This window comes from Euprymna scolopes, chromosome 1 (genome assembly GCF_053919585.1).
Source record: "Euprymna scolopes isolate OS-2025 chromosome 1, ASM5391958v1, whole genome shotgun sequence".
In the NCBI taxonomy this organism is placed as follows: Eukaryota; Metazoa; Mollusca; class Cephalopoda; order Sepiida; family Sepiolidae; genus Euprymna; species Euprymna scolopes.
Window position 1 is genome coordinate 199,056,607 of NC_136482.1, and position 22,487 is coordinate 199,079,093.

At 34.8% G+C, this 22,487-nt stretch overlaps 1 protein-coding gene across 2 annotated transcripts in view; it reads left to right on the plus strand.

The window, feature by feature from the left end:
* The window catches only part of LOC145279424 (uncharacterized), an 85,996-nt gene that overhangs the window by 27,533 nt on the left and 35,976 nt on the right, over positions 1-22,487 (plus strand). The window contains exons 6-8 of one of the 2 annotated variants that reach the window (XM_080130724.1): positions 951-988; positions 9,707-9,737; positions 12,046-12,117. In XM_080130724.1, the coding sequence (XP_079986850.1) occupies positions 951-988; positions 9,707-9,737; positions 12,046-12,117 (141 nt within the window). The remainder of the gene's footprint in view (positions 1-950; positions 989-9,706; positions 9,738-12,045; positions 12,118-22,487) is intronic. The other variant, XM_080130725.1, reaches the window with a different exon arrangement.

Below are 22,487 nucleotides of genomic sequence, written 5' to 3' on the forward strand. Positions count from 1 at the left end.
TTGTAAAAGTCGAATCGTAACATTTGTAAAAGTCGAATCGTAACAGCTGCTGGTTCAAAGACGACAACGCAAACAAGGATAAATCAAGAATGGAGGCAACAAAATTAAATTTTAATCTTTTGAAAAAAAAAATCACAACATAACATTAAGTTGAAAGAAGGAGAAGAAAAATAAAGAAAAAAATAAAAAAAGAAAAAGAAAAAGAAGAAAAAATAAGAAAAAACAGCAAGAAGAAAAAAGAAAAAGAAAAAAGATGACAAAAGAACAACAAGAAGAAGGAAAAAAAGAAGGAAAAAGAAGAAAAAAAGAAGAAAAAAATAAAAAATAAAAAAGAAGTTCTCACACATGTCATCATCAGAAATTATTCACTTCAAGCAACAACCGGTCGTGTTTCCTGGAGTCTGGGTAACAAGTCTCCCCAGATTTCCAGAATTCTCTACCTCTTTCGACAACCTTCGCAAATGAATTTGCGTAATTGCAACAGCTATTTGCTATTAACTTCTCTGTTGCAATGAACATTAGTCTCCACTGAAATTTTGGTGGTAATAAGCCTCCCAAAAGTCTCAATGTCACATTTTTGGAATTATGTATTGGCTAACTATCGTGATATTCTTAAGTTTTATGCATTCATTAATTAGCTCTGTAGTCTCTCTCTATTGCTATTGGTTTTATGACTACGGCTAAAGAAAGGGGGAGACAACAAGTAAAGATTTCACCATTATATGAGTTTGTGTTGATCCATTGCGCTTCTGCATTCTATAAATGTTAAAATGTTGCAATCTTATTTATTAATGTTAAATTCAATCGAGATTTATTATATTCGTAAAAAGTAACGAGTTATACTTGGATAAATCTTCTGGCAAATGTATTAATTGAAAAATCGTTGCCATGGATTGCCTCGATAATCGTTTACCTGAAAATGTCATTTAAGAATAACATTTTTCTTGCAGATTCAAGTCCATCCAACAATCCAACTCATTTTAACATTGTAAGTATGCAATCTATCTATATATCTATAAAAGTGAACGTGTCTGTCTGTCTGCGTGTCTGTCTGTGTACATTTCCCTATGCAATAACTCTGTCAATTTTCAGTCTACAAACTCGAAATTTGATATACAGGGTACTGAGATTTGGGAAAATCTTTGTAATCTGTTTTTGGCCAGAAATTTAGCTGTTAAGGGGTCAAAGTTCAATGATTTGACCTTTCAGAACTCTACCAAACTCCTCCAACAATTTTAGGTCAAAGTTAAAAAAACAATTGACCTCTGCAGTCTCTACCAAATTACTCAGACAATTTCTGGTCTAAATATTTGAAATTTTACATAAAGGGTATTCAGAGATAGGGCAAGCTTTTTCATCAGTTTGGGTCGAAAATTTTTAGTTACCAATATATAAATGTATGTATGTATGTATATGTGCCTAAAACTTTCGACAAAGGCGATGGATTTTACCAAGATCAGTATCGTTTTGAAGTTCGACCTTTCAGACGACAAATATCGAAAAATTGGCTAAAAACATTAATATCTTCACCTTCAACTGGGAACTTTTCTACGGGGTGGGGGGGTTAACTTTTTTTGCTGATATTTTTGAAAGTCATCCTCTCCTTTCGATTGTCTAGCCTTAATTTAAAAAATGTCACTTCCGGTTTGGCGGTGGTCGAAACAGCAACGACGTCACGTTTTTTTTACGTTCTTTTCCTCCTTCACGGTACGAGTTCGAGCATGCCTTCCTACTACCACTTTTTTTTTTTTCTTCAACACACACCTTCAAACACCTGGGCAACGCCGCACACCCATGCTAGTATATATATATATATATATATATATATATATATATATATATATAAAAGAACCCAATTTAAGACTAAATTATAATTTACAACAATTTATTGTTCTACAGGATACTGAAAAGAGAAATATTAATTATGATGAAAAGAATTCATTCTTTGAAACTGCACGGATTAAGGGAATCTTAATATTTCTTTTTGAGTATCATGTTGAACAATAAATTGTTGTTTTGAATTTTTGAGATGAGGACTGATTGTTTATATTGCTTATATTAATTGGACTATTGTTCTCATTTTGATTGTTATTTGTGCAACGTTTTGGCCGGATTGCCTTCCGACTGTCCTCCGGCCTGTTGATTGTTGTTTGGAAAACAATAACCAACATGTGTGAAGACGGTCGAAGGACATCCGACCGAAACTTTGCACAAATAACAATGAAGATGAAAGCAATAATTCGTAATACAAGTAATAAAAATAAGTATTATTGTAAATTATAATTTACAAGAATTTATTTGTGTTCTTTTATGACAAACTCTATTTCCTATTTTTGTTGCAGTAAGCTTTTTTATTTGGTTGCGATTATTATATGAATAGTAATCGATTTATATTCAGTTCAAGTTTTTGGTTTTTCTTTCTGCTCCACTACACACCGGCTGTAGACAGCCATTTCTCTTGACTTTACACGTCCATCTTTTTCAACCGCACGTTTTCTTCTCTCGACCAGATGGTGTCCTTTTTTCTTTTTCTTGTTGCACACAATTCCTAATTTGCATATGTGCTTTTTTATCACCTACTGCTGCTAATATATGTTGCTGATATTTTTCCATGGGTTCATATGTGCTCTGAACTAGTGTGTCACCATGATTATGCTGTATATGCAAAGTAGTTGGATGAATAGCAGACGTACAATTGTCAGATACTTGACTAAGGAAAAGAGAGAAGGACACATTGAACTGAAATTGGCGCTGGCCAAAGCCAGTTCACCCATGTGATATTCTCTTTGTTTGAAGAAAATAAAACTCTCATTGAGTCGAAAGAGTTCCATTGGGATCAGTTTTGTGGAAGAAACAAAGTCCAAAGACTGAATAGACATTATCTTCAATGAATATCTCCTCTGGGTGGCTGAACAATGACCACCAACAAAAAGCCAGTCAGTTAGGAATGAAGAAACCTTGATGAAGAAACAAGAGTTGGAATTGAATATTGGAGATCGCAGGAAGTTTTCAGGAAAGCTACCAAACAGTTTTGCAGATGAGGCATGTTCATCTACATTCCTTTCCGTAACACAAATGCATGAGGTGCCGAAACAAACATCTGTACTCAATTTTTCTATACAGTGCTTTCCAACCACTGTGGAAAGAAACATTAGTGTGCCGCAGAATGATTACTGGTGTGCCGCAGAATGATTACTAGTGTGCCGCAGAATGATTACTGGTGTGCCGCAGAATGATTACTAGTGTGCCGCAGAATGATTACTAGTGTGCCGCAGAATGATTACTAGTGTGCCGCAGAATGATTACTGGTGTGCCGCAGAATGATTACTAGTGTGCCGCAGAATGATTACTGGTGTGCCGCAGAATGATTACTGGTGTGCCGCAGAATGATTACTGGTGTGCTTTGTAATGATTACTGGTGTGCTTCGTAATGATTACTGGTGTGCCGCAGAATGATTACTGGTGTGCTTCGTAATGATTACTGGTGTGCCACGGAATGATTACTGGTGTGCCGCAGAATGATTACTGGTGTGCTTCGTAATGATTACTAGTGTGCCGCAGAATGATTACTGGTGTGCCGCAGAATGATTACTAGTGTGCCGCAGAATGATTACTAGTGTGCCGCAGAATGATTACTGGTGTGCCGCAGAATGATTACTGGTGTGCTTCGTAATGATTACTGGTGTGCTTCGTAATGATTACTGGTGTGCCGCAGAATGATTACTGGTGTGCTTCGTAATGATTACTGGTGTGCCACGGAATGATTACTGGTGTGCCGCAGAATGATTACTGGTGTGCTTCGTAATGATTACTGGTGTGCCGCGGAATGATTACTGGTGTGCCGCAGAATGATTACTGGTGTGCCGCAGAATGATTACTGGTGTGCCGCAGAATGATTACTGGTGTGCCGCAGAATGATTACTGGTGTGCTTCGTAATGATTACTGGTGTGCCGCGGAATGATTACTGGTGTGCCGCGGAATGATTACTGGTGTGCCGCAGAATGATTACTGGTGTGCCGCAGAATGATTACTGGTGTGCCGCGGAATGATTACTGGTGTGCCGCAGAATGATTACTGGTGTGCTTCGTAATGATTACTGGTGTGCTTCGTAATGATTACTGGTGTGCTGCAGAATGATTACTGGTGTGCTTCGTAATGATTACTGGTGTGCCACGGAATGATTACTGGTGTGCCGCAGAATGATTACTGGTGTGCTTCGTAATGATTACTGGTGTGCCGCGGAATGATTACTGGTGTGCCGCAGAATGATTACTGGTGTGCCGCAGAATGATTACTGGTGTGCTTCGTAATGATTACTGGTGTGCCGCAGAATGATTACTGGTGTGCCGCAGAATGATTACTGGTGTGCTTCGTAATGATTACTGGTGTGCCGCAGAATTATTACTGGTGTGCTTCGTAATGATTACTGGTGTGCCGCGGAATGATTACTGGTGTGCTTCGTAATGATTACTGGTTGGCTTCGTAATGATTACTGGTGTGCCGCAGAATGATTACTGGTGTGCTTCGTAATGATTACTGGTGTGCCGCGGAATGATTACTGGTGTGCCGCAGAATGATTACTGGTGTGCTTCGTAATGATTACTGGTGTGCTGCAGAATGATTACTGGTGTGCCGCAGAATGATTACTGGTGTGCTTCGTAATGATTACTGGTGTGCCGCGGAATGATTACTGGTGTGCCGCAAAATGATTACTGGTGTGCTCTGTAATGATTACTGGTGTGCCGCAGAATGATTACTGGTGTGCCGCAGAATGATTACTGGTGTGCTTCGTAATGATTACTGGTGTGCCGCAGAATGATTACTGGTGTGCCGCAGAATTATTACTGGTGTGCTTCGTAATGATTACTGGTGTGCCGCGGAATGATTACTGGTGTGCCGCAGAATGATTACTGGTGTGCTTCGTAATGATTACTGGTGTGCTTCGTAATGATTACTGATGTGCCGCAGAATGATTACTGGTGTGCCGCAGAATGATTACTGGTGTGCTTCGTAATGATTACTGGTGTGCCGCGGAATGATTACTGGTGTGCCGCGGAATGATTACTGGTGTGCCGCAGAATTATTACTGGTGTGCCGCAGAATTATTACTGGTGTGCCGCAGAATGATTACTGGTGTGCTTCGTAATGATTACTGGTGTGCCGCAGAATGATTACTGGTGTGCCGCAGAATGATTACTGGTGTGCTTCGTAATGATTACTGGTGTGCCACGGAATGATTACTGGTGTGCCGCAGAATGATTACTGGTGTGCTTCGTAATGATTACTGGTGTGCCGCGGAATGATTACTGGTGTGCCGCAGAATGATTACTGGTGTGCAGCAGAATGATTACTGGTGTGCTTCGTAATGATTACTGGTGTGCCGCAGAATGATTACTGGTGTGCCGCAGAATGATTACTGGTGTGCTTCGTAATGATTACTGGTGTGCTTCGTAATGATTACTGGTGTGCCGCAGAATGATTACTGGTGTGCCGCAGAATGATTACTGGTGTGCTTCGTAATGATTACTGGTGTGCCGCAGAATGATTACTGGTGTGCCGCAGAATGATTACTGGTGTGCCGCAAAGAGATAATAACTAGAAGCCATTTAATGATACGACTCAATTAAAAAATCGTAAATGTCTGGAATCTAAAGGTTTTGCGTATACGAATTGGTAAGCTTTTTTATAGTTTATATAAGTGAATAAACAATTAATAGGAATATCAGGACCTTTAAGAAATATTGGGAATCGGCATCATAGCGGAATAATTCAGGCTTGGTTTCGATACCAAAACGATTCCTAAAAACACAGGTTGTCAGACAAAGTTTTTGAAGTGAATTAAAATTGAATTTTTGTTATTTTATTGCAAAAAGGGTTTTTTGTATTTTTTTGTGTATTTTTTGTGTATTTTTTGTGTATATTTAATATATATATTTATTTTTTGTGTATATTTATTTTTTTGTGTATTTTTTTGTGTATTTTTTGTGTATATATATTTATTTTATTGTGTATTTTTTGTGTATACTGTATTTATTGTTTTGTATATACTATATTTATTTTTTTGTGTATACTATATTTGTGAGAGGTGTGTTGCATAAACTAAAAGCTCAATAGTATACCGTCATGTCAAAAAGGTTGGGAACTGTTTCTCTATACCAGACATGTCAAACTCAAAATTCTCTCAGGGCCATAGGAGTTGATTTGTATTGTTATGAGGGCTGCAAAAGTCGAACATGTTTAATGACATTTTTTTATATATATATATATATATATATATTTTTCCCAATTTCGAAACATACAGCAAATTGAAGAAATAGTATACATGTAATTCAATGAAAGATTTTAACGAAAATTTTTACGACTTTCATCTATTTTAATGCATTATACATAAATTCAAAATTGATATTCATTAACAAGAATCATTTGTGCAGGCAGGAAGCGTGTTTATTAGGAACTGTCAAAACAATGTGAAAAAAAGACCGCATGATTCTGTGACGTCAGATTTGTGTTAACTATACGAACTATGGAAAAGCAGAAGCGACTTAATGATTTTTTAAAACCTTTGTTTATCTTCAAACTGCAATTAATAATTAATCTTTGTTATAATTTTGTAGGTTTTAAGATTTACACAGTTTAATGATTACTAATATTATAAACATTTGTATATTAAATATGAAATACGGTTTTAATGAATGTTCATTTGGTTAACTACCGGCTTCCATACTTTGGTAAATAGAGACAAACAAAATATGAGGGGGGGGGCCTACAAAATGCTTAATATTTGTGCAATAATATTTTCAAATCGGTTTTAATCTGGCGATAAAATAGCTGACAAGAGTCATGTTTATATTAAAACTTAATATTTAAAAAAAAATTGAAACACCATTAAAAATTTATGTTGTAATGAAACATTTTGAAATAATGGAATTTTAATCGTTTTAATCTTTTAAAAATTAATTAATGTTTACAAAGTTTCTTTTTCTTAGCAATTCAATTGATTATAGTATATATTAATTTGAAAAAACCCCCCAAAAAACGCTATTAAAAAAAAACATAATATTAAATTTATATCATTTTTTAAATTGTAACTTCAAGGTAAGTTTTTGTTCATAAATATGTGTATTTAAATTAAAAAGAAAATAAATATGTTTTACTTATTTGAACTCTTATGTTTCATAATAAATAGAAATTTCGATAGATTTAAATATATTTTGTTAAAATTTCGAAAAAATAAATATGTGGGGGGGGGGACACACGCTAAAAAAATATTTCCCCTCGTATATTTTATGGAAACCGCATTTTATATGTAATTTAATTGTAACGGGAACGATGTCCCGGGCCTGCGTCGTCTAGTGGTGGACCCCTCCAGCGTGACCAGACTCGTACTGGTCCCTGGAAAACATACCTCCGCTGCTCAAGGCACGTTAAACGTGCATGACCCCAAGTCCATGTAGCAACATTGTCCTCTTCGGTTGTCACTCTGGTTTTATGTCTGTGTCTTCGTCGTCTGGCGTCAGGGCATACCTGAAATAAACTGCATCTTCACTTATGCCGGCAATCAAAAAACAAAGAAAAAACTCTGAGGTCATTTTCGTTTAAACCAAATAAAATAATTATTTGCAATCATTCTACATTTGTTTAAAGTCATGTTTTCGTTATCCGCGCTTCGTGATGCAGGTTGTATACTTGAGATTTCAGGTTAATTCTCTAGCTAAGAACAAGATCTTTTTAAGTTAGTCCTTACTGAGATTTCTTCCCCTGCCTCTCACCCCAGGCGGGGCGAGAGCCGATGTGTACGCTTCGCTCGCTAGCCAAAGACTGCCAAAACCCTTCTATATCTTTTTCGAGTAGGCGATCGTTGTTTATATCAAAAGCATCTTCCTTCCTTTTCTCCATTATCTTCTATTCCCCCCTCTTTCTTCTCTTGTGAATTTCTTTTTCTATCCCTCTATTTTCTTATTCTTTTCTCTTTCTCTATTGTTTTGTGAACATATCTGTCAAACTAGCTTGATGGTCTCTGAGTTAAAACACCACGGGTCCCCGACTCCGAGCAGACATTTTGGAACCCAATTCTCGAGACTGTCCGAATCAATTACGTTAGTTAAAACTCATTCTCACCAGATCCAACTAGAAAAATAATCTCTTTTTTTCCGGCATTAAAACTGATATCCTGTCTCCCGAACATCTCATAAACGCCTGTCTTAATCTTTGACACGGTATCAGCACGCCCCCCCCCCCCCCGGCCATAAGCATTCTTATCTTCACCTAGCTGAACGGGACACCCGGCATCGTCCGGTGTCCCGTCACAAATTCTAAAATGGATAAGTATCGAAAATTTCACGAAAATCTGACCATTAGTTGATTTTTGCTAGGTTTATTAAACACGGGTATGTTTTCACGTCCGGAATGCTTACTACATGGAAACGTTATTTTAAAGCGTCAATTATGTAAACACGATTTTCATCTCACAATTTGATTATTTTCGTACGATGAAAATTTTTAAAAAAAATTATTGCTAGTTTATTTTGCCCTTTTTCTTTTAAATGGTACAAAAGTTATATTGATAATATTTATTTATAATAAAGTTACATCGTTTTACAAAAGGGGGGGGTTCATTCTGTGGTGATTTTTGGAGGTGCCTAGTGTTTATAAAATCATCAAAATGTTGGTGAATTCCTTATCTTTTGTTGTCTTCATTAAGTTGTCAATAAAAATTATTTTGTATGGTTAGACTTTCTTTTGATATTGCCTTTCCCTCTACAACCCGACCTTGTGTCACACCCAGCATTTGTGAGATGAAGTGAATTGAACAAAAGAAACCGTGAAAGTTATCAAAAAACTTGTAGACTTTAAAAGTTATCTCCCTTGTTCTACAAAGCAAGGAATTAGAGTTATCTGCTCTTAGATTTTTTTTTCTATTGTAAATTTCAGCTAGTCTTGCAAATATGAATAAATCAATCGCTTTGTACGTGTGTTAAGGAAAGTATGTTTATATCCTTTAATTGAATTTATTATTCGTTTTAAAATATCAAGTCAACATATCAGGTTGAGAAGAAAGATCTTGTGGTTTTTAATTTTTACATTCAGATGACCATATCTCAGCTAAAACTAAAATTTATTGTTTATTGACCAATTTGAAATCAAAATTAAAAACTTTTGCAAGAACTTTCTTGTCAAGCTAATAAAAAAAGTAGTTTTGAATTGGGTTGATTTAAAATTTCAAATTATCTGTTAAGTTTTGAGACATTTGTGTTGAACAAAGATGGCGGCTTAGTTCAGATCAGTAACCAAGATGGCGACCAAGAATCAAATGCGGTCCATCGCGTAGTTAACCTCTTAAGTTCTGAGATATTATGTTGAACAAAGATGGCGGCGTAGTTCAGATCAGTAACCAAGATGGCGGTGTAGTTCAGATCAGTAACCAAGATGGCGGCGAAGAATTAAATCTGGTCCGTGACGTTGCAAATGGCGAACTGATTGAATCCAAAATTCAATGATTTTTATAATAATTTTGGGACGTTTTGATTGGTTGTTTAGCACAGCCGTTGGTTATAAAAATGATTGGCGAATCCATTCGTCTCATACCTCCATTAGAATTCAAAAACCTTTTACATTATCAATAACTAATGGCGTTACTTTGTATTCGAGTTGAGTTCCAAATCCTTAATTCTTATTTCATTTTCATATTTTTTCTCTCCTTTACAGCCTCAGGGTAAAGAATTGATTGTGTCTAATGGTAAGTATTTTTACAAGTTTTCTTTATCTGAATATAAACTTTAAGTGAAGTAAAGAGGGGGCGGGGCTAATCAAACATTGTCACATCTTAAAGTATTTTTTGATATTTTTGTATTCATTTTCTTTTAGAACAAGTTGCTATTCACCGTAGTTGTATGCATATGAAGTAAAAGACGTTTTTTTTATTGTATATGTCAGTAGCAACTTTGCCGTCACCTTAAAATTTTAAGCTTCAGTAAAATAAGAGTTCAACAGGTAAGCAGTTCTAAGAAAGAAACATTTAGGTTTAGGCATAGATAAAGAGTGAGGGAAATTATTGATAGTGGTTTCAGCTGGAGTGTTTTTTGTAAAAGTTTAACAAGAGGACCATAGATTGAAGCTCAGACGAGCATTTGTAATGAAATAAGGATAAAGCACAGACAAGCTCACAACGTCTCTTCTGTAGGAAAGAGGTTGCAGGGAAGAGAAAAGGGCATCCCCTACTAGGCTACAACTCTGTTAAGGCAGGATAGGAAGTTTCGAGCATCTCCCATCCAGATATGACAACAGTACTTCAATCCTAGGATGTACTTGGCTCTTATACAGGTAGAGAATTGCATCAGCAGTGAGATATCTACTGGAGTGGTAGAGTGATCCAACCATTTTTCCAGCACTCTTGGCAGCAGAATTGATGTATGTGTTCCATTTCAGATCAGGAATGAAGGTCAGACATTGAAGCTTGTCAAAACATGGCATTTCCCCAAGACAAAAGCCATTCATTTCAATTGATGGCAGACGGGGTCAAAGCATTAATGATGGAAAGATAGAAGCTTGGTTTTAGATGCATTAAAATTAATCACTTCTTTCCCCATTGCACCATGTGCTCAAGATCAAAGAGAGAATCTGATAGATCTTGATTATTGACGGGTTTTAAAGTCTTGCCATAGATCAGGAGTTCTCAATTTTGCTTGGCCAATGGACACTTTTCACCATTTGTAAGAATGTCATCCCCTTCCCCATTTCCCGTCCTTTTCAAAATTGCCTGTCTAAAAAGATGCACTGCTTTGCTATTTCAAATGCTACAACATATGAAGTTGCGGGAACATTTTAGTTTTCTCCTTTAAAATTTGTTGAAAACGGCTTCATCTTCTTGAGAGCATCCCCATCCTGTTCAAATAAAAATTTCTTCTTGTCTTTGTGATGAAGATGAACGTTTTACAAATGTTGCTTCATCTTTGCTGGTTTCATCGAATCATTTGTCAAAAGTTTACAACAAATAACACATTGGAGCTTTTTTCTTTTCCATTTATGATGGATGTGAATCCATGTTCAATTTACGAATGATTGTATTTTCTTTTTCTTTTTTTACAATTTTTTTTAATACTCATTTAAAAGCTCTAAATTCTATAAATAAAAACAAGAAAATGTTAAAACTATAAATGGGGCTGAAAATTCACCCTATGAGAACCAAAATTCACTCCTGGGAACCTATGGCATAGATGATAGTATCATCGGCATAAATGTCTACGGATGATCTAAAAATGTGATTTGGAAAATCATTGATGAAGATCAGGAAGAGTTGGGGCAAGTGTGGATCTTGAGGCATGCCAGCGTTAGTCCCGAACACGTGATGTAATTTCTTATATAATAATTCAATACTTTTCCCCCAATTGCACGACATTCTCAAGATTTTTTTTTTTTTTACAAGGTGATCACTACTTATCAAGGCCCGGAAGCCACTCAGGGATAAGGGTTATTGCAAGTACAGTACGTTAGTGTGGGGATTTAATAAAAATGTCTACTTAAGGGGACGGTTAATCAGGAATTTGTTTACGTTGGACTTGAAGACATCCAGGTTGTAGTCAGGTGGGAAGCAGGCAGACAGAACAGAGTTCCACAGGCGTGCAGTTCTAAGAAAGAAGCTTTGTTCATGGAATCTATATTTTGATTTGGGCACAGATAAAGAGTGGAGAAAATTATTGACAGTGGTTTCAGCTAGACGGGTGTTTTTTGTTAAAGATTTGCGAGGGGGGACTAGCGATTGGAGCTCAGACGAGCACCTGCCATGGAAATAACGATAAAACCATCAGAAGAGAGAGAATCAGAAAGATCTTGGTCATTGCTGGCCTTTGAAATGTTATCATATATTGTGGTGTCATTAGCATAAATTTCTACGAATGATTTAAAAATATGTGAAGTATATATTTTTTCTAATATATATGTGTGTGTGTGTGTGAAATATATATATATATATATATATATATATATATATATATATATATGAAATATATATTTTTTCTAATATATTTGTCATTTCTTTTGTTTCTCAGATATGCTCCTTGGTTCCATGGATTCTGATTTGAAAAAGATCAGTTACTCTGACCTTATTAAGTGTACGTCAGGTAATTATATTTTGAAAATAAAATTGTTAGTGAGAAGAATCATCGTTGGTGTCAAACTTTATATGATGATGATGATTTTTTTCTAGAAATTGCTTCAGACAAGGCATGAAGCCACTTGATGTAAGGAGTTAACAAGAAGAAAAGATGATTATTGCAAAGAAAGGAAGACAAAAGTTATACTCGAACTTGTATTGCAATGAGTTATTAAAACAACAAATTGATGAAGACCACTAGCTCAAGGATTCAAACGAACTGGAACAAAAGAAGCAGGGAAAGATCAGACAGTTCTGAGGAACATATGCCATAATAGTATTTATAGAAAAAAGACTGAGACTAGCAACATCACGTCTGTGAGAAAGAGGTTGCAGATAAGAAGAAAGGGAGGGAGTCGATCAAATTACAGATCCGTTTCTGCAATGCATTAAGAACCGTCAAATGGAACAGAGATTCATGGGCCAAAATATTATACGTGGTCTGATGGTAAATTTGTAGAGGTAGAGAATTATAGCGTCGGGTATGAGTAAGTTTTTAGAGCGAAAGACAGAAACGATTTTATAAGATTTGTAGAGATTGAGAATAACCTTAGGTGTGAGAAAATGTTTAGAGTGACTTTACGAGAATCAGAAAAAGCAATGGATTTAATATCTGAACTGAAAAAAACAAGAACAGAATCATCGATAAGAATATCAGGAAAAAAGGGACACATCTACGATTGAAAGACAATAGCTGAGTGTTAATAGAAATCAAATTAAGTTTTAGATGAACTGCATATTTGATCCAAGAAAGATGTGCGAGATTCACCAACTCAAATATGACAACAATACTACATCCATCGTTTGTAAATTTATAGACTTATAAGACGTTACAATAATCAATAAATTTATTGCATGAATTCCAAGAAAGATTTCTGGTGCAACCCAGTCAGGTTGTCGGAAGATGACTCCCTGACATAAAAGCACCTACGCTAATACCTTTCTGTTTTTCTTTTTCTGTTTAATTTTGCACAACTAATGCATGTTCTGCAAAGCCTAAAACAAAAACAACAGCCCTCTCCCCCCTGTTTTCCCACCCCCACTTCCCTACTAGCTTCCTAACTTAAAACATTAAAAACCAATAAAAACAACCGAACTAAAATCCATGAATAAATCTAAACAACCTGAAGTATACTCTTCTCCCCCGATTTTTTTTTTCCTGTCGGTAGGGCATGAGAATAAGCTGACTGCCCCCCCCCCCCTGCAAAGGGTAAAAATCCCCCAATAGGGCAACAAGTTAGCCATGGGTTGCTACCCGTAATGTCTTAGGATGTGATCCTGGTGATTGAGCTAACCTATACCTGGGTGGATAAAAGTCTAGGCACCGCAACACATAACTTCAGCCCTTACTTCAGCTAGACGGGCAGTCAGAGAGGCCCGATCTGACCAATCGACCAATCACTCCAAGCTCTAGCACTTACACCCAAAGTAAAAATCATGAATGAAACTCAAAGGTACTCCAACTTTTTTCCCCCCATCTTTTCCTTCATCTTTTTTCCTCGCTACCAAAAATAGGCAAACAAAGTAAGTGCTAGAAGGCGGTGACAAGGGTCAATCAATTGAGAAGACCAAAACTCAGCACTCCATCTGAACATATGTATTCTTGAGGACATAATGAACAGTAAATAGAAAGTGCTTGACAACTCCTTACCAAAAGAGTATATCCTCCACGTAGTCCCAACATAGTCAAGGCGAATGAGTTTCCCCCTTACTATGCCCCAATTTTGGACTCCGAGATGGGTAGGGAGCATGGTTGATGAAAAATGAACCCCAGAATAGATGGCAAAAAAAAACAAATGCAACCCCCTCAAAACCCTTAAAAGAAACCATTCCTCCGACTCTGACCTCTCGAGCTCAGATGAAGAACAAAAATCCAAAACTAGGAAAACCGTTCCATCTATCGGTGAAGGAAACTTCCCAAGATTCTTAGTTATCGAATTAATCGAAAATATAAAAATTGGAAACTTATCACCTTTTCTAATAGAAAAAATATTATTTACAAAAAGTAAACCAAAAATAATTAAAAAATACAAGACTGAAATCTATTTGTTGAAGTAACCAATCTTAGAGATACTCAATCTCTACTCAAAAAGAAGAATTTCCACGAGTACAAGTCTTCCCCCATAAAAGACGAAACACTTCGAAAGGAGTAATTAGCCATCATTAACAACAGATGAAGAAATAGAAACTGAATTGGAAAAACAAGGAGTAATCAACCACGTCCGCATCAACATGAAAAGAAACTATAAAATAATACCCACCAATACATATATATGATCTTGAGCACGTAGTACAATGGGGAAAGGAGTGGCTTGTTACTTTTAATGCATCTAAAACCAAGTTTCTCTCTTTACATCATCAACATTTTAATCCACATTTGTCATCAATTGAAATGAATGGCTCTCGTCTTCAGGAGGCCTCAAGTTTTGACAAGCTTCTGGGCTTGACCATTACTCCTGATCTTAAATGGAACACGTATATCAAATCTGTTGCCAAGGCCGCTGGAAAAATGGTGGGATCTTTCTATCGATCCGGTAGATATCTCACTGCTGATGCTATTCTCTATCTATATAAGAGCCAGGTACGTCCAAGGATGGAATACTGTTGCCACATCTGGGCAGGAGCTGCTAGAAAGGACTTATCCTGCCTTGATAGAGTTCAAAATAGACTTCGTAGCCTCGTAGGAGATGTCCTTTTCTCCTCCTTGCAACCTCTATCTCACAGAAGAGATGTTGCGAATTTGTCTCTGATGTATCGTTATTTTCATGGAAAGTGTTCAACTGAGCTTCAATCTATGGTCCCCCCTTGCCAAACTTTCACGACAAACACTCGTCTAGCTGTAAACACTATCAATAATTTCCCCCACTCTTTATCTGTGCCTAAACCTAAACGTAGATTCCATGAACAAAGCTTCTTTCTTAGAACTGAACGCCTGTGGAATTGTCTTCCGTTTTCCTGCTTTCCGGCTGACTACAATATGGTTGTGTTTAAGTCTAAAGTAAATAAGTTCTTGATGAGCCGTTCCATATAAGTTATCAAATTTACCAAATTTTCATTACTAATGATTACTATATTGACCAATTTCTACTGTACACTCTTTAACCCTTATCCTTGAGTGGCCTCTGGGCCTTGATAATGTGGTGAGCCTATGTAAAAAAAAAAAAAAAAAAAAAAAAAACCAACAATACGAAAAGAAATCAAAATACTAACAATTACTACGATACTGTGCACGCAATAACCCTTATCCCCGAGTGGCTTCCAGGCCTTGATAAGTGATGACCACCCCCATGTAAAAAAAAACATTGGTTACTTAAATGTAAAAGAAGAACAATACCTTCCAGCTCCGTTAAGATATTTCAACTGCCAAAAATATGGACATCATAAAGAAGCCTGTAAAAGACACAATAAAATAACTACAAATATGTATCCATTAACTTTCAACACACCAACAATACTCAAAGAAATCAAGGTCAGCTACTTAAACGTAAAAGTCAATCAATACCTTCCAGCTCTGTTAAAATATTTCAACTGCCAAAAATATGGGCATCATAAAGAAGCCTGTAAAAGACACAATAAAATAACTACAAATATGTATCCATTAACTTTCAACACACCAACAATACTCAAAGAAATCAAGGTCAGCTACTTAAACGTAAAAGTCAATCAATACCTTCCAGCTCTGTTAAAATATTTCAACTGCCAAAAATATGGACATCATAAAGAAGCCTGTAAAAGACACAATAAAATAACTACAAATATGTATCCATTAACTTTCAACACACGAACAATACTCAAAGAAATCAAGGTCAGCTACTTAAACGTAAAAGTCAATCAATACCTTCCAGCTCTGTTAAATATTTCAACTGCCAAAAATATGGGCATCATAAAGAAGCCTGTAAAAGACACAATAAAATAACTACAAATATGTATCCATTAACTTTCAACACACCAACAATACTCAAAGAAATCAAGGTCAGCTACTTAAACGTAAAAGTCAATCAATACCTTCCAGCTCTGTTAAATATTTCAACTGCCAAAAATATGGGCATCATAAAGAAGCCTGTAAAAGACACAATAAAATAACTAGAAATATGTATCCATTAACTTTCAACACACCAACAATACTCAAAGAAATCAAGGTCAGCTACTTAAACGTAAAAGTCAATCAATACCTTCCAGCTCTGTTAAAATATTTCAACTGCCAAAAATATGGACATCATAAAGAAGCCTGTAAAAGACGCAATAAAATAACTACAAATATGTATCCATTAACTTTCAACACACCAACAATACTCAAAGAAATCAAGGTCAGCTACTTAAACGTAAAAGTCAATCAATACCTTCCAGCTCTGTTAAAATATTTCAACTGCCAAAAATATGGACATCATAAAGAAGCCTGTAAAAGACGCAATAAAATAACTAGAAATATGTATCCATTAACTTTCAACACACCAACAATACTCAAAGAAATCAAGGTCAGCTACTTAAACGTAAAAGTCAATCAATACCTTCCAGCTCTGTTAAAATATTTCAACTGCCAAAAATATGGACATCATAAAGAAGCCTGTAAAAGACACAATAAAATAACTACAAATATGTATCCATTAACTTTCAACACACCAACAATACTCAAAGAAATCAAGGTCAGCTACTTAAACGTAAAAGTCAATCAATACCTTCCAGCTCTGTTAAAATATTTCAACTGCCAAAAATATGGACATCATAAAGAAGCCTGTAAAAGACACAATAAAATAACTACAAATATGTATCCATTAACTTTCAACACACCAACAATACTCAAAGAAATCAAGGTCAGCTACTTAAACGTAAAAGTCAATCAATACCTTCCAGCTCTGTTAAAATATTTCAACTGCCAAAAATATGGACATCATAAAGAAGCCTGTAAAAGACACAATAAAATAACTACAAATATGTATCCATTAACTTTCAACACACCAACAATACTCAAAGAAATCAAGGTCAGCTACTTAAACGTAAAAGTCAATCAATACCTTCCAGCTCTGTTAAAATATTTCAACTGCCAAAAATATGGACATCATAAAGAAGCCTGTAAAAGACACAATAAAATAACTACAAATATGTATCCATTAACTTTCAACACACCAACAATACTCAAAGAAATCAAGGTCAGCTACTTAAACGTAAAAGTCAATCAATACCTTCCAGCTCTGTTAAAATATTTCAACTGCCAAAAATATGGACATCATAAAGAAGCCTGTAAAAGACACAATAAAATAACTACAAATATGTATCCATTAACTTTCAACACACCAACAATACTCAAAGAAATCAAGGTCAGCTACTTAAACGTAAAAGTCAATCAATACCTTCCAGCTCTGTTAAATATTTCAACTGCCAAAAATATGGGCATCATAAAGAAGCCTGTAAAAGACACAATAAAATAACTACAAATATGTATCCATTAACTTTCAACACACCAACAATACTCAAAGAAATCAAGGTCAGCTACTTAAACGTAAAAGTCAATCAATACCTTCCAGCTCTGTTAAAATATTTCAACTGCCAAAAATATGGACATCATAAAGAAGCCTGTAAAAGACACAATAAAATAACTACAAATATGTATCCATTAACTTTCAACACACCAACAATACTCAAAGAAATCAAGATCAGCTACTTAAACGTAAAAGTCAATCAATACCTTCCAGCTCTGTTAAAATATTTCAACTGCCAAAAATATGGACATCATAAAGAAGCCTGTAAAAGACGCAATAAAATAACTACAAATATGTATCCATTAACTTTCAACACACCAACAATACTCAAAGAAATCAAGGTCAGCTACTTAAACGTAAAAGTCAATCAATACCTTCCAGCTCTGTTAAAATATTTCAACTGCCAAAAATATGGACATCATAAAGAAGCCTGTAAAAGACGCAATAAAATAACTAGAAATATGTATCCATTAACTTTCAACACACCAACAATACTCAAAGAAATCAAGGTCAGCTACTTAAACGTAAAAGTCAATCAATACCTTCCAGCTCTGTTAAAATATTTCAACTGCCAAAAATATGGACATCATAAAGAAGCCTGTAAAAGACACAATAAAATAACTACAAATATGTATCCATTAACTTTCAACACACCAACAATACTCAAAGAAATCAAGGTCAGCTACTTAAACGTAAAAGTCAATCAATACCTTCCAGCTCTGTTAAAATATTTCAACTGCCAAAAATATGGACATCATAAAGAAGCCTGTAAAAGACACAATAAAATAACTACAAATATGTATCCATTAACTTTCAACACACCAACAATACTCAAAGAAATCAAGGTCAGCTACTTAAACGTAAAAGTCAATTAATACCTTCCAGCTCTGTTAAAATATTTCAACTGCCAAAAATATGGACATCATAAAGAAGCCTGTAAAAGACACAATAAAATAACTACAAATATGTATCCATTAACTTTCAACACACCAACAATACTCAAAGAAATCAAGGTCAGCTACTTAAACGTAAAAGTCAATCAATACCTTCCAGCTCTGTTAAAATATTTCAACTGCCAAAAATATGGACATCATAAAGAAGCCTGTAAAAGACACAATAAAATAACTACAAATATGTATCCATTAACTTTCAACACACCAACAATACTCAAAGAAATCAAGGTCAGCTACTTAAACGTAAAAGTCAATCAATACCTTCCAGCTCTGTTAAAATATTTCAACTGCCAAAAATATGGACATCATAAAGAAGCCTGTAAAAGACACAATAAAATAACTACAAATATGTATCCATTAACTTTCAACACACCAACAATACTCAAAGAAATCAAGGTCAGCTACTTAAACGTAAAAGTCAATCAATACCTTCCAGCTCTGTTAAATATTTCAACTGCCAAAAATATGGGCATCATAAAGAAGCCTGTAAAAGACACAATAAAATAACTACAAATATGTATCCATTAACTTTCAACACACCAACAATACTCAAAGAAATCAAGGTCAGCTACTTAAACGTAAAAGTCAATCAATACCTTCCAGCTCTGTTAAAATATTTCAACTGCCAAAAATATGGACATCATAAAGAAGCCTGTAAAAGACACAATAAAATAACTACAAATATGTATCCATTAACTTTCAACACACCAACAATACTCAAAGAAATCAAGATCAGCTACTTAAACGTAAAAGTCAATCAATACCTTCCAGCTCTGTTAAAATATTTCAACTGCCAAAAATATGGACATCATAAAGAAGCCTGTAAAAGACGCAATAAAATAACTACAAATATGTATCCATTAACTTTCAACACACCAACAATACTCAAAGAAATCAAGGTCAGCTACTTAAACGTAAAAGTCAATCAATACCTTCCAGCTCTGTTAAAATATTTCAACTGCCAAAAATATGGACATCATAAAGAAGCCTGTAAAAGACGCAATAAAATAACTACAAATATGTATCCATTAACTTTCAACACACCAACAATACTCAAAGAAATCAAGGTCAGCTACTTAAACGTAAAAGTCAATCAATACCTTCCAGCTCTGTTAAAATATTTCAACTGCCAAAAATATGGACATCATAAAGAAGCCTGTAAAAGACACAATAAAATAACTACAAATATGTATCCATTAACTTTCAACACACCAACAATACTCAAAGAAATCAAGGTCAGCTACTTAAACGTAAAAGTCAATCAATACCTTCCAGCTCTGTTAAAATATTTCAACTGCCAAAAATATGGACATCATAAAGAAGCCTGTAAAAGACACAATAAAATAACTACAAATATGTATCCATTAACTTTCAACACACCAACAATACTCAAAGAAATCAAGGTCAGCTACTTAAACGTAAAAGTCAATTAATACCTTCCAGCTCTGTTAAAATATTTCAACTGCCAAAAATATGGACATCATAAAGAAGCCTGTAAAAGACACAATAAAATAACTACAAATATGTATCCATTAACTTTCAACACACCAACAATACTCAAAGAAATCAAGGTCAGCTACTTAAACGTAAAAGTCAATCAATACCTTCCAGCTCTGTTAAAATATTTCAACTGCCAAAAATATGGACATCATAAAGAAGCCTGTAAAAGACACAATAAAATAACTACAAATATGTATCCATTAACTTTCAACACACCAACAATACTCAAAGAAATCAAGGTCAGCTACTTAAACGTAAAAGTCAATTAATACCTTCCAGCTCTGTTAAAATATTTCAACTGCCAAAAATATGGACATCATAAAGAAGCCTGTAAAAGACGCAATAAAATAACTACAAATATGTATCCATTAACTTTCAACACACCAACAATACTCAAAGAAATCAAGGTCAGCTACTTAAACGTAAAAGTCAATCAATACCTTCCAGCTCTGTTAAAATATTTCAACTGCCAAAAATATGGACATCATAAAGAAGCCTGTAAAAGACACAATAAAATAACTACAAATATGTATCCATTAACTTTCAACACACCAACAATACTCAAAGAAATCAAGGTCAGCTACTTAAACGTAAAAGTCAATCAATACCTTCCAGCTCTGTTAAAATATTTCAACTGCCAAAAATATGGACATCATAAAGAAGCCTGTAAAAGACACAATAAAATAACTACAAATATGTATCCATTAACTTTCAACACACCAACAATACTCAAAGAAATCAAGGTCAGCTACTTAAACGTAAAAGTCAATCAATACCTTCCAGCTCTGTTAAAATATTTCAACTGCCAAAAATATGGACATCATAAAGAAGCCTGTAAAAGACACAATAAAATAACTACAAATATGTATCCATTAACTTTCAACACACCAACAATACTCAAAGAAATCAAGGTCAGCTACTTAAACGTAAAAGTCAATCAATACCTTCCAGCTCTGTTAAAATATTTCAACTGCCAAAAATATGGACATCATAAAGAAGCCTGTAAAAGACGCAATAAAATAACTACAAATATGTATCCATTAACTTTCAACACACCAACAATACTCAAAGAAATCAAGGTCAGCTACTTAAACGTAAAAGTCAATCAATACCTTCCAGCTCTGTTAAAATATTTCAACTGCCAAAAATATGGACATCATAAAGAAGCCTGTAAAAGACACAATAAAATAACTACAAATATGTATCCATTAACTTTCAACACACCAACAATACTCAAAGAAATCAAGGTCAGCTACTTAAACGTAAAAGTCAATCAATACCTTCCAGCTCTGTTAAAATATTTCAACTGCCAAAAATATGGACATCATAAAGAAGCCTGTAAAAGACACAATAAAATAACTACAAATATGTATCCATTAACTTTCAACACACCAACAATACTCAAAGAAATCAAGGTCAGCTACTTAAACGTAAAAGTCAATCAATACCTTCCAGCTCTGTTAAAATATTTCAACTGCCAAAAATATGGACATCATAAAGAAGCCTGTAAAAGACACAATAAAATAACTACAAATATGTATCCATTAACTTTCAACACACCAACAATACTCAAAGAAATCAAGGTCAGCTACTTAAACGTAAAAGTCAATCAATACCTTCCAGCTCTGTTAAAATATTTCAACTGCCAAAAATATGGACATCATAAAGAAGCCTGTAAAAGACACAATAAAATAACTACAAATATGTATCCATTAACTTTCAACACACCAACAATACTCAAAGAAATCAAGGTCAGCTACTTAAACGTAAAAGTCAATCAATACCTTCCAGCTCTGTTAAAATATTTCAACTGCCAAAAATATGGACATCATAAAGAAGCCTGTAAAAGACACAATAAAATAACTACAAATATGTATCCATTAACTTTCAACACACCAACAATACTCAAAGAAATCAAGGTCAGCTACTTAAACGTAAAAGTCAATCAATACCTTCCAGCTCTGTTAAAATATTTCAACTGCCAAAAATATGGACATCATAAAGAAGCCTGTAAAAGACACAATAAAATAACTACAAATATGTATCCATTAACTTTCAACACACCAACAATACTCAAAGAAATCAAGGTCAGCTACTTAAACGTAAAAGTCAATCAATACCTTCCAGCTCTGTTAAAATATTTCAACTGCCAAAAATATGGACATCATAAAGAAGCCTGTAAAAGACACAATAAAATAACTACAAATATGTATCCATTAACTTTCAACACACCAACAATACTCAAAGAAATCAAGGTCAGCTACTTAAACGTAAAAGTCAATTAATACCTTCCAGCTCTGTTAAAATATTTCAACTGCCAAAAATATGGACATCATAAAGAAGCCTGTAAAAGACGCAATAAAATAACTACAAATATGTATCCATTAACTTTCAACACACCAACAATA